The sequence below is a fragment of the Lingula anatina genome, chromosome 2 (genome assembly GCF_051362555.1).
Source record: "Lingula anatina isolate TDL-2025a chromosome 2, LinAna3.0, whole genome shotgun sequence".
Taxonomy (NCBI): Eukaryota; Metazoa; Brachiopoda; class Lingulata; order Lingulida; family Lingulidae; genus Lingula; species Lingula anatina.
The window spans coordinates 13,105,126-13,118,848 of NC_141768.1; the positions used below are offsets into that span (position 1 = coordinate 13,105,126).

At 34.2% G+C, this 13,723-nt stretch overlaps 1 protein-coding gene across 6 annotated transcripts in view; it reads left to right on the forward strand.

Moving 5' to 3' along the window:
- LOC106170824 (kinesin-like protein KIF16B) overlaps nt 1-13,723 on the forward strand; it is a 26,408-nt gene that overhangs the window by 9,634 nt on the left and 3,051 nt on the right. For 5 of the 6 annotated variants that reach the window (XM_087004353.1, XM_087004357.1, XM_087004354.1 and 2 more), the window contains exons 13-28: nt 179-253; nt 1,049-1,102; nt 1,280-1,339; nt 1,585-1,707; nt 1,986-2,037; nt 2,360-2,497; nt 7,227-7,327; nt 7,532-7,644; nt 8,133-8,472; nt 8,901-9,080; nt 9,869-10,680; nt 11,121-11,200; nt 11,486-11,625; nt 11,806-11,951; nt 12,878-13,057; nt 13,406-13,454. In XM_087004353.1, the coding sequence (XP_086860479.1) occupies nt 179-253; nt 1,049-1,102; nt 1,280-1,339; nt 1,585-1,707; nt 1,986-2,037; nt 2,360-2,497; nt 7,227-7,327; nt 7,532-7,644; nt 8,133-8,472; nt 8,901-9,080; nt 9,869-10,680; nt 11,121-11,200; nt 11,486-11,625; nt 11,806-11,951; nt 12,878-13,057; nt 13,406-13,454 (2,643 nt within the window). The remainder of the gene's footprint in view (nt 1-178; nt 254-1,048; nt 1,103-1,279; nt 1,340-1,584; nt 1,708-1,985; nt 2,038-2,359; nt 2,498-7,226; nt 7,328-7,531; nt 7,645-8,132; nt 8,473-8,900; nt 9,081-9,868; nt 10,681-11,120; nt 11,201-11,485; nt 11,626-11,805; nt 11,952-12,877; nt 13,058-13,405; nt 13,455-13,723) is intronic. The other variant, XM_087004355.1, reaches the window with a different exon arrangement.

Sequence of the window (13,723 nt, forward strand, 5' to 3'; positions counted from 1 at the left end):
TATTATTTTTGTTGTTGTTGTTTTTGTTGTTGTTGTTGTTATTCAATTGAGGGTAGACATTGAATTGTTAGTTTTTAAAATCTAAGAGTATTTCTAGACTTCACTTTGATCACTTTCCCCAATAATTAATTGTTTATCGTCTGCTTGCAAATTGTACTTTTTCTGTTTGATTTTGTAGGATCCAAATGTGAGGCTTATCCGTGAACTGAGGGCTGAAATTGAAAGGCTGAAGGCATTGCTAGGAGGAAACATAGTGAGTCACATATGGCGTCTCTCCGTTGAATTCAATTATTTTATGTTTCTCTTTCCTCTTTTATCCAATATTAAGTACAAAAAGGGTTTTAAGGGTATTATAGCAAGCTTTTTGGTTTTCTTTTATTTTACTGTAAAAATTAATTATAAAATGTATTATATTGACTTATGTATATTGATGAAAATATTTATATTTTACAGACCACTGGTGAAGGGGTTTGTGACATTTGTTTTTAGATCTCTCAAATGCTGTTTCATGTATGGAAATCAATTATACTTTCCCAGGGATGCTTTTGCTTTTAAAGTACCCATATATTCCTTTGTGAGATAGGCTTTATGTGATTTTATGGTACAAAACTATTACAACTAAATTTGGACTTATCTTTTAAACAAAAATACATTGATTTCCAACTAGATATTTGTTGAAGAATATTCATGAAAATGAATATTAGTTTTTGTAAATACAGAATAAAATTAAGAAATAAAATTTAATAATTTTTCATCTACAAATGTTAGGCAACTTATCCTTTCTGTTGTTATCCAAGAAATAGAGTGGCAAACCAGCATTCAGTTATTGCATCCTTTCTATTAAATCCCTCATTCACATTACAATATCCAGAATAAAGAGTTGCGTCCCCTTGTTCCAATTTGTAATTTCCTAATTCATAATTTTCTTGAGAAATCAACTACACATTTGGGCTATTCTTGTGTTGTGGTGCCTATAGCAACCTCAATTAACCGCATCCTAAGTTAATGTTACTCTTCCTTGTTGCTTAATTGCAATTTCGCATTCCAGGACAACATCACTGGGCCCAAAGTTCAAGAAAGACTACATGAGAGTGAAGCCAGAGTGAGTTTGACACAAAAAAATTAAGGCTTATATTAAAGCCTAGAAATTTGATTTATAGAAGTATTTGTTGTGTCAGCTTTTTAGTAAAAAATAAAACTTGTATGGAGAACACTACTCATATTCAATCTGATGCATAATTTTCAGATTTTGCTTGTATCACCTGTAACATTTTTTTAGGTGAAAGTGTTGACAGAAGAATGGACAGGAAAGTGGAAAGAAGCACAGAATATCTTGCAGGTAACTTGCCTTTTAATGTGTGTAATATTGAACCCATCTAAATAACAATGACAGTAACCAAAACAAGTGTGAAGAGTGTTTAGAATAATGCGTGAGGAGAATTTTAAAGATTTTAAATTTGTATTAAATCATATAAAATGAACTTCAAGATGGTTTACTGTATAAGTAGAAGAACAGTTTGTTTGTAATACAATTTGGTATTGTATATATCTGTTGTTAAGTCGATGCCATTTTAATTTGTCCAGCAAGACAATAATCTGGCCTTAAAAAAGGAAGGGATGGGGATTGTCTTGGATTCCCAGTTGCCTCACCTGATTGGAATCGATGATGATCTGCTCAGCACAGGCATCATGTTGTACCATTTGAAGGTAAGATGTCATAATCTGTCCTATAATTATTCACTGCTGACAATTGTGATGTTCACTTTTATTTTGAATAGTGATATAAATTATTCTGGGGCAAATCTTGCCTCAGTTATATTCCAAATTTGAGTTAAAAATTCTCTCTCTCTCTCTCTCTCTCTCTCTCTCTCTCTCTCTCTCACTAATGATTTTAAACAAAAATCGTCATTATTTGGAATAGGCGTCAAAAGTTTTAGAAAATTGTTAAATTATTTCTGAATATAATATGCTGTATACATTAACAGGAGGGGAGGACATCAATAGGAAGAGCTGATGCAGAAGTACAGCCAGACATAGGTAAGGAAACAGAAATATGGAATTAATATCTGCACATTGACAATACTTCTTAAGGTAGTGGAATTTAAATGTAGATGCTTAGATGTTTATTGTGCTCCTTTTCTGTGATAGTATATAAAGTAATGATATCTTTAAGAGCAAAAACAATCTACATTGGATGATACAATGCACATACTTCAGTTACTTATATTATAAGATGTTAAAGAATATTTATGACAGAAGTAGCAGATTTTAAACTGGAAAAATCTATTATGAAGTGACTTTCCAGTTAAGTTTTATTTTTAGTTGTCATACTTTACAATTAAGTTTTCATTTTTCTTAGCGCTCTCTGGTCTGGAGGTGGAAAAGGAACACTGTTATATTGATAATGTGGATGGCATTGTCACTTTAAGTCCCATTGCTGATGCTATATGCACAGTGAATGGTGTCAGTATAGAGGAACCAACTAAACTTTATCAAGGTGAGTGTACTTTATCTTATTGTACCACCAGCGTTAGCGCTGGCGGTACACATGGTTTCGGTCTCGTCCGGATCGTTCCGCCGGCTCCGACGGACTGCTACCGTTACCGCTTCTCCTCCTAGACGGTAAGGCCCCCCATACCCATCTCATGGATTTAGGTCACCTATAATCTCAACTCGTTCCACGTAAAATTTGGGCTTTGTCGGTATTGGGGTCTGGGTGTGGCACTCATTGCAATGCACCCTTGTCTAAAAATGGCAAAATTAAATGCTAATTATCTACCCTACGGAAGGAGTTATGGGAAAAATTTCTATAGACGGCTTTCCAAAAGTCATATGTGTAGATTTCAAATATACCCTTGGATTTGACCTTTGACCTTTACTTCAAGGTCAAATGGGCCAAAATTTTCAAAAAAATGAAATTTTTTACGAAAAAAAATTTTTTTGCCCTGTTATTCAGACACCACACAGACTTAACCAATAATATTATTGGAAAGTGTTACCCTTCAGGTCATCTTTCATCTCCATGAATTTGGGGTCAATCGGTGCATTTTCACAGGAGTAGCGGCCATAAGATACCGAAACTGAAAACTGTCTCTAATTCGGGAACCGTTAATGCTAGAGACCCATTCTTTTTTGCATTTTGTAGAGCATGTAAAGCCCAACACTGGAGGTGGTCTCGGTTTTTTTGTATTCCATACGGTTTTCGAGTTACGCTGTATCAAAAAGTACATATTGGTGGTAAAAGCAAAATGTGCAGTACGGTAATGGATAATAAATTTTGAACTCTGGAAAAATAAAACATTAGGCTTGGCAAAGCAGACAACTTGTGTTCAAAAATGACATTATTTCATCAAATTTGAACTTCTGAAACTTCAGAGCACCTCCTATTTCAAGAATTTTGACCAAAATGACATTTTCTTTATTTTAATTAATTTTTTCTGTACGAAATTTAAGGCACATTATGGTAACTCCAAAATTATAACATTTAGTCCCTTATATCTCCAAAACTGGCAGAGATAGGTCTATAGTTACTATTGAAGTTGAATAGGAAGTCATATACTGGCAATCTATATGTGACCTTAAAATTGACCTTTGACCTACTTTTCACCATGAACTGAACTTTGCAAATTTTTCTTCCCTTTTATCTCCAAAACTGGCAGAGATAGGTCCATAGTTACTATTGAACTTGAATAGGAAGTCATATACTGGCATCCCTTTTATCTCCAAAACTGGCAGAGATAGGTCCATAGTTACTATTGAATTTGAATAGGAAGTCATATACTGGCAATCTATATGTGACCTTAAAATTGACCTTTGACCTACTTTTCACCATGAACTGAACTTTGCACATTTTTCTTCCCTTTTATCTCCAAAACTGGCAGAGATAGGTCCATAGTTACTATTGAACTTGAATAGGAAGTCATATACTGGCAATCTATATGTGACCTTAAAATTGACCTTTGACCTACTTTTCACCATGAACTGAACTTTGCAAATTTTGCTTCCCTTTTATCTCCAAAACTGGCAGAGATAGGTCCATAGTTACTATTGAACTTGAATAGGAAGTCATATACTGGCAATTTAAATGTGACCTTAAAATTGACCTTTGACCTACTTTTCACCATGAACTGAACTTTGCATGTAAAGCCCAATACTGGAGGTGGTCTCGTTTTTTTTGTATTCCATACGGTTTTCGAGTTACGCTGTATCAAAAAGTACATATTGGTGGTAAAAGCAAAATGTGCAGTACGGTAATGGATAATAAATTTTGAACTCTGGAAAAATAAAACATAAGGCTTGGCAAAGCAGACAACTTGTGTTCAAAAATGACATTATTTCATCAAACTTGAACTTCTGAAACTTCAGAGCACCTCCTATTTCAAGAATTTTGACCAAAATGACATTTTCTTTATTTTAATTAATTTTTTCTGTACGAAATTTAAGGCACATTATGGTAACTCCAAAATTATAACATTTAGTCCCTTATATCTCCAAAACTGGCAGAGATAGGTCCATAGTTACTATTGAACTTGAATAGGAAGTCATATACTGGCAATATAAATGTGACCTTAAAATTGACCTTTGACCTACTTTTCACCATGAACTGAACTTTGCAAATTTTGCTTCCCTTTTATCTCCAAAACTGGCAGAGATAGGTCCATAGTTACTATTGAAGTTGAATAGGAAGTCATATACTGGCAATATAAATGTGACCTTAAAATTGACCTTTGACCTACTTTTCACCATGAACTGAACTTTGCAAATTTTGCTTCCCTTTTGTCTCCAAAACTGGCAGAGATAGGTCCATAGTTACTATTGAACTTGAATAGGAAGTCATATACTGGCAATCTTACTGTGACCTTGATATTGACCTTTGACCTACTTTTCACCATGAACTGAACTTTGCAAATTTTGCTTCCCTTTTATCTCCAAAACTGGCAGAGATAGGTCCATAGTTACTATTGAAGTTGAATAGGAAGTCATATACTGGCAATCTAAATGTGACCTTAAAATTGACCTTTGACCTACTTTTCACCATGAACTGAACTTTGCAAATTTTGTCCCCTTTTATCTCCAAAACTAGGAGAGATAGGTCCATAGTTACTATTGAACTTGAATAGGAGATCATATACTGGCAATCTAAATGTGACCTTGAAATTGACCTTTGACCTTCTTTTCACTATGAACTGAACTTTGCAAATTTTGCTCTCTTTTATCTCCAAAACTGGCAGAGATAGGTCCATAGTTACTATAGAACTTGAATAGGAAGTCATATACTGGCAATCTAAATGTGACCTTAAAATTGACCTTTGACCTACTTTTCACCATGAACTGAACTTTGCAAATTTTGCTTCCCTTATATCTCCAAAACTGGCAGAGATGGGTCCATAGTTACTATTGAACTTGAATAGGAAGTCATATACTGGCAATCTAAATGTGACCGTAAAATTGACCTTTGACCTACTTTTCACCATGAACTGAACTTTGCAAATTTTGCTTCCCTTTTATCTCCAAAACTGGCAGAGATAGGTCCATAGTTACTATTGAACTTGAATAGGAAGTCATATACTGGCAATCTAAATGTGACCTTAAAATTGACATTTGACCTACTTTTCAGCCTGAACTGAACTTTGCAAATTTTGCTTCCCTTATATCTCCAAAACTGGCAGAGATAGGTCCATAGTTTCTATTGAAGTTGAATAGGAAGTAATATACTGGCAATCTAAATGTGACCTTAAAATTGACCTTTGACCTACTTTTCACCATGAACTGAACTTTGCAAATTTTGCTTCCCTTTTATCTCCAAAACTGGCAGAGATAGGTCCATAGTTACTATTGAAGTTGAATAGGAAGTCATATACTGGCAATCTAAATGTGACCTTAAAATTGACCTTTGACCTACTTTTCACCATGAACTGAACTTTGCAAATTTTGTCCCCTTTTATCTCCAAAACTAGGAGAGATAGGTCCATAGTTACTATTGAACTTGAATAGGAGATCATAGACTGGCAATCTAAATGTGACCTTGAAATTGACCTTTGACCTTCTTTTCATTATGAACTGAACTTTGCAAATTTTGCTTCCCTTTTATCTCCAAAACTGGCAGAGATAGGTCCATAGTCACTATTGAACTTGAATAGGAAGTCATATACTGGCAATCTAAATGTGACCTTAAAATTGACCTTTGACCTACTTTACACCATAAACTGAACTTTGCAACTTTTTAATGCTTTGCAACTTTTTAATGCTTTTATTTTCAGAGATACGCCCATAGTTACTATTGAATTTGAATAGAAAGTCATTAGAGGCAATTAACTGTGACCTTTGACCTTTTTTAACCATGAACTGAACGTTGCAAATTTTGCTTCCCTTTTATCTCCAAAACTGGCAGAGAAAAGTCCATAGTTACTATTGAACTTGAATAGGAAGACATATACTGGCAATCTTACTGTGACCTTGAAATTGACCTTTGACCTACTTATTATCATGAACTGAACTCTGCTAATTTCTTTTTCTTTTAACTCCAAACCTGGCAGAGATAGGTCCATAGTTACTATTGAACTTGAATAGGAAGTCATATACTGGCAATTTACTGTGACCTTGAAATTGACCTTTGACCTACCTTACGATGAACTTAAATTTGATTGTACCATTTTTATTTATATATATTTTTTGCATATTTTGAAAATTCTTGTTGATTGCATTTTTACAGCTTGTCAAGCACAAGACTGGTGGCTGTGTCCCTTATTTTGTGTATGTGGGAGTCTATACGAATGCGCTTGCTCCAGCTGGTGGTACAATATTCGGAGGCGGTATCGCCTCTCTGATCCTCTAGTTTTATAGATTTGATTTTCACTTACTGTTGCTGCTGAAGATCTGTTTTGTTGTTAATTTTGCTGAACAATGCAAGAATCGCTCTTTAGTGCTAACAGTTGTGGTTTCATTTTGAGTTGTGTTGGAGGAGGCAAGATGCCCCATTTTCTTATCATTAGCATTTCCCCCATAAAATATTTTTATGTATACAGACATTATGGGCTAAGCAAGGTGAAAGTGATGTTTTAAGTGGTTAAACAATCTTAGCTAAAATAATATTGATTGTCCATCTTTTTTAGAGAAAAATGTTGATGAGCTGTTTTATACTTGATATGTCACCTCTTCCTTCAATTACATGGTAGACAATAGATTTGATTCTGTCAAGGGATTAATTCCATATTGATATTTTCCAGGTGCTGTCATTCTGTTGGGTAAGACAAACATGTTTCGTTTCAACCACCCAAAGGAAGCTGCCAGACTTAGACAAGAGCGGAAATTACTCAGTCCAGACTTGGTATGTTGCTCTTGTCCATAAGTCTTGCAAAAATTGAGCATTTCATAGGTTTGCTAAATGTATGACAGTGTTTCTATATTAGCTGCACACATATTTGTTTCAAACTTTTTCCCCCGATTTAGTCAAATGATTATGCATGTTTATCTTATATTTTATTCATAGTATTCTTTACCTCATTTTACATTAACTTTATTTTGTTTTTAGAAGGGTGGTTTAGGCAAGCAGTGGTCTTCAAGGGTATCCCTCCTTAGTGCATCCATGACTGACCTGTCAAGGGCAAGGTCAACTGACAACCTGTCAATGTTTTCAGGCTTAGGGTTAGTTATTAACCAGTTGTACATTATACCAACCACAGTGGATGGCTATACTACTGTGGATGCCAAGAACAAAAGATCCAGATATGTTGTATCTTGCATACAGTCATGCACATCACACATGATTGTGAAATCCACCACATTTGGGTCTTTACCTTTCTACATCAGTTATAATATAAGTAAGATACACCTCTCATGCTTTGTGTATGTGTATATTACATACACCTCATTGACTTGTGGTGTATCTTTTACTTAACATGTCAGTCTACAAGATGAAGCTACTGTTTTTGTGTGTCAAACTGTTAGAAAGTTAGCTGCTAGTTTAACAATTTTTTTTATAAAATTGAAGAGGGAAAATTATGCATTTATACTTTATAGAATTTTGTTCAGGTATATTATTTAGAATACTTTATTTTGTGCAGTTGTTGAGAGGGAAGAAGTGCAAGAGGTTTTCAAGGCACATCTAATAGAGATCTTCTTTTTTTTTACAGGAATGATTTGGAACAGAGGCACAAAAATGAGCTGGTTAACTTGGAGGCCAAGCGACAAGAAATAGAGGATTTAGAAGAGAAATTCCGCCAGCATGAGGATGCAAGACAAGCTGAACAAGAAAGCAAGGAGAATGAGCTGGAAAAGGCAAAGTCAGAGTTAGAAGGCATGAAGCATCGTTTGAAACAGTGGAAGGAAGATGAGTTGAAAGGAGAGTGGCAGAAATTGGAAGAGGAAAGGGAATATTTGCATAGAAAAATGGAAGAAGAGAGAAAAAAATTGGAAGAAATGGAGAGGAATTATCATAAATCTGTGATGGAGGCAGAACAGGAGCTTATTGAGGTATTTGTATTATTTCAACTGAGAAACATTCTAAGACTTGGAGAAAAAAATTGGTTGCCAGGCCATTTCTTTGTGTATATACAACAAAAGTGTGTCAGATAAAATCATCTGCCTGTCCTCATTTTTCATACTTTTTCATGTATTTGTATTAGTGCTTGCACGTTTGAGGGTTGATTAGATTATTCAAAATAAGTATATTTTTCTCATGATATGATATATTTCTCATGTTGGGGATAAACTTGGAAGGTTGATATAACCAGTCTTGCACTTTATTTGTTAAACTTCTGAGAGGCACTCTATTGAAAGAATCCTTGCATTTGTTGTGTGATAATTGTATTTTGTTATTTGTTACATGTCTGTTCTTATACCTTTTGGTTATCAAAGAGGTGTCATTTATTTTGAAACCAGTATAAACAATGTCTTTCTAGGCACTGGAAACATTTGAGAAAGAGAAACAACTTCAGCAAGAAACATTGGAAGAAGAATGGAAACGAATTGAAGAAAAAAACAGAGAGCAGCAAGAAAAAGTGCGATATTTAGAAGAAGAAATTGCCAGAAAGAGGGAACTTGTACAGAGAGAAAAGGCAGAGGTGAAATGTCAGGAGATGGTAGGGAATACCTGTGATATCACCCCTCAAAAGTAAAACAAAGGCAGTTTTTGTAGGTTTTTTAATGACATCATAGTTAAGACATTTTTGGTGATGGTAACTTTCTCTAAAGTCCAGGGCTGCTTTAGTAAAGATATAGCACCAGAAATATGATTTTAACCCATACCATATGTCTATATCTCTCTCTCATATATATATTTATAAATGCCTTTGCAGTTAAGAACCAAACTAAAATGGTGGTTGTGTGGTATTCCCTTCTTGTCTGTGCTTTCTTTTAAGTGTTAAAGATATGATTGAAAAAGTTGCTTTGCATGTATGAATTATTGGAGGTGTTTAATGCAACAAAGGTTTACAGGATGCTGCCAGTTAGGATTTTCTTCCAAAATATCATTCTTTGCATGAGTAGTGTATAGATCGAGGTAAAACAGGTTATTTAATTGTGTTTCGGTTTGATAGATGTATTAACAGAATACTAATAAGAATCATATAAGTTTGCTACAAAAGATAAAAGTTAAATCAAAATATTACATATCCATAATTTACTTTTTATCAAGTGTATGATATTAAAAAGTATTTGGTTGTATTTGGAAAATCAATAATGCATATGTACATAGTGTGTTAAAAGTGCAGTTTTTAAGACTGAAGGTCTCAGTTCCTGCATTATGTCTAATAAGTGTAAACGTTTATGAGTTTATTTTTTCAAATCGATAAAAGGAATACAAGCGTGGTCAGCAGGTGATTCCAAAAATAAGCACTTCACTTGATAGATAAAATGTTTTCATTTTTAGGAACTCAATTTAATGGAAGAGGAAAGACATCGTCTGCTCAGCCAAGAGGAAGGTGGTTCCTTCAATTCTGAAACAGTGGAAACATGGTCTGATGAATATGCAGCTATTCAGCATGCACTATCAGACCTTGACACAAGAGAAGAAACACTAGAAAATGACTATGAGGAAGCTAAGGCAGAACTCCAATATGAGCATTACAAATTAGAATCAGAATTGAAACTAGAAAGGGATGATTTAAGAAAAAGTCAAAGAGCGCTTGATGAAATGGAAGCAAAATATAAAGCTGCTTCAGAAGCAGCAAATGTTGACAGTGAAGAAGAGAGGCAAGAGGTAGAGCAGCAATTCATTACTTTACAAACAATGAAGAAAAATCACAGAGAAAAAGAAAACTGCCTTGAAGAAAAAGAAAAGGAGTACAACCAAAAGAAAATATCTGAGATGCAGCAGTTACAGGAGTACAAAGACCAGGAGACAAAAAAAATAACAGAGGACAGGACAGGCCTTAGAGACAGAGGAAATAATATTTTACAATTAGTGGAGCAGGAATTAACATCAAAAAGTAAACTCTTACAGGAACACAAATTGAAAGTTCTCCAAGAAGAACACATTTTATCTGAATTGGAGAAAAAACATGAAGGTCTTGTGAAGGTTTCTTTTGAACAAAAGGGGTGTATTGATCAAGAGAAGCAAAAATTGCTCAATGCACAGAAAGAGGAAGAAAGGCATGCAGAGGCTCAGGTTGATGAAAAGAGGGAGTCCGTGGAATCCAGGAAAAGCCAAGGGCATGAAGTCCTGGAGGGACAGAGAAGCAGGTGAGGCAGAAGTAATACCAAATGTAATTTGCTCAATAAGGGTTATTTTGAATATCTACAAACCTTTATCAATTGTCACAGTTATAAAATTATGCATGTGCATGATTTGTTCAAGAAAAAGTATTTAGTCAATAGTTTCAGAGTTATAATTTAACAGCTTCCAGCATAGAATCAGTTTGAGAATGAAATTATGCATGTGTATGAATTTGTTAAAGAAAACATAAGTATTTAGTCAATAGTTTCAGAGAGTAATAATTTAACAGCTTCCAGCTTAGAATCAGTTTGAGAATGAAATAATGCATGTTCATGAATTAGTTAGAGAAAGCATATTAAGTATTTAGTCAATAGTTCAATAAGAAAAGTTTGACACATATATATTGGTTGTAGTAAAACAGTAGATATTCATGAATAGAGATCTTGTCATCAATATTTTGTCATAGAATGCTTGACCTAGAAGTGCAGGAAGAAGAGCTGTCAAAAAGAAAAGAAAAGTTTGAGAAATATTCAAGAAACATTGAAGGTAATTTTCACAACATAACATATCAAGTGAATTTGTCACCTCCATTGATATGTTATGTATGTTTGAAGATATCTTTATCTTGAACAAAACAATCCTGATTAAAGTATTTTGTTTACTGATGAATCAGGCGGCAAGTCCTCAACTGTTACACTTGATATACATGTTAATTGCAAATCATGTCAACACAGTAGAAGTTACATATGTAGGTCATATGTTATCAGCTTCCAAGTTCCATACAATGGACCCCAGCTGATTAGATGAAATATTATTGCAAAAAAATTTTAGGTTCTCTTTTCGAGAAACAATACCAAGTTTTTGAATTGGAAGCAGAAGTATTTAAGGCTAGAGAGCGGGAGAACCAGGCCCATAAAGAACAAGTTGAAATGCTGCAGGAAGACTCAAACACGTGGGAACAAAAAGTTAAGGTGAGATGATAACACAATTTGCTAACCCTGCCACGATTTTGCTATAAACCAAGTAGCTTATTAGTTTTTAAAGGGGAAGTGATGATAAATTGGTCCAATGATTATGTTTAAAATTTGCCAACATTAATTATTTTAGCTACTGTCAAAATTTTTTCATGTGCTTTTTATCTCCTATAAAAGGAACTGAGAGAGAAGGAAATAAGACTTAAAAAAGAAGAAGCAGACCTGGAAGAAAAACGCAAAAAATTTGAAGAAGAGAGACAGCATGAGCTTGACAGGATAGATGATGAAAAATTCAAGCTTCAGGAAATGGAAGAACAGGAAAGGCAAGTTCAATTTTCATTTGTATCATATTTTAGGGACAAAAAAAGTACCAAGTGTAGAACTTTTGCTTGTGTTGTTATATGCAGACATGATTTTTTTTCTTTGTGGTTTTCTGTTTAAGTGGTCCTCAGACCCCAGTCTCAAGGCCACTGAACCATTTCTTCTTACTTTTTTCTTGCAACTCAGAATCATGCCTGTGCATTTGCTGTTGCATTTGAATTGAGTTGAATATGCCTTTATACTCTTTGGGTGATTAGGTGTTGTCGGAAAGTACACATTTTAGATATATAGCTTAAAAATAATGAAGTAAGAAGTTTTTTTTAATATGAGTTTAATTTTCTTTTTTTTTTTTTTTAAATTTGCGCTCGGTTTTCTTAAAGCCAGGTAAATATTTTGATGACAAAAGTAAATAAAAGGTTGTAGAGAATTGGAATTCTAGTAACTTAAAGCACTTTTCAGGCAGTTTATCATTGCTTGAATGGCTTCATCTAGATCACATCATGTCACAGTGCCATCATAAAGCAAACTGTTGAATGAAGCCAGGGCAATAAAAAGGAGCTTCCCATTAAAATTAGGGCTTGCTTATCTACTAGCAATCATTTTAGTCTAATGGCAATTTCTGATTGATGCAGCATGATACTGTTACTTTTTCTCGCTTGAGTTGTATAAATTGGTAACAAAAATATAAAGGGCAAATATATTATATGGAGGAAGCTGGTGGTTGTCATGCTGTTGCTTGGTTAATGTTAGAAGGAAGCTGTTACAAAGGATTGCGGTTTTTATTCCAGGACCAGAAATGGGCATTTTGGTTTGGAAAGGTGTCTTAAATAGAAGAAATCAAGCCAGAATCTTATTCCATTATATCCATTCCTTTCTTCATAGTCAAGTGATAAGGAATACTTATCTTATTTCATATGATTTTATCCAGGCTGAATTCTTTGGTGGAACAAGAAGTAAAGAGGAGACTATTTGAAGAGAAAGTGAAGAGAGAAAAACAAAGGATGACTGAAAAAGAAAAAGAAAAGCAAGCCAGGGACAAAGAAATCCAAAGGATTAAGAAGCAGCATGACAAAGAAATAGAGAAATTAAAGATGCAGTACGAAAATAGGTTAGTGTGCTATGATCTGATCTGTACCTATGACAATGGCATTGCTTTTACTGAATACATATTTTTTTATAATTTAAGTGGTAAAGTTCATGTCTTGTGCACTCAGAAGTGTACTGGTCATATTATCTTGGCTGATATCTCATCAGTATACATGATACTTCATTGTATCTTCCCTATAAGCTTTTCTTTTGTCATCACTATTTTAATTAACCAAGAAATATATAAAGTGTGGTTGCCTTACAGAAAATGATGATAATTTTTCAAAGTATTTTATTATTCATCTTTTAAATCTTTCTTTTGTTTATTGGTAATGATAATTTGAATGAACATTACATTCTATAAATACAGGTGCCCTAATGCAGGCTCATCCAGGGCAAACCCGTATGGATCACCAATGGTGAGCAATATGCTAGATACCCGTCTTCTTGTTTTGGGATTGGCCTGCTCTTATCATAGATTCAGCTGTTCTTCTCAGAACATTACGAGACAGGCTGTTGTGTTTTGGATGTGTATTGTCAAAAATATAGTGGCCAGAGTCCAGTCTGCATCATGTTATTCTGAAAAGAATGGCTTAAACTTTGATGAATCTTGACCTACCCAAAACATAACGTTGTCATGTGTGTGCATTTGACTGTTGATGTTCACAGTTATTTTATCTTTCTGATA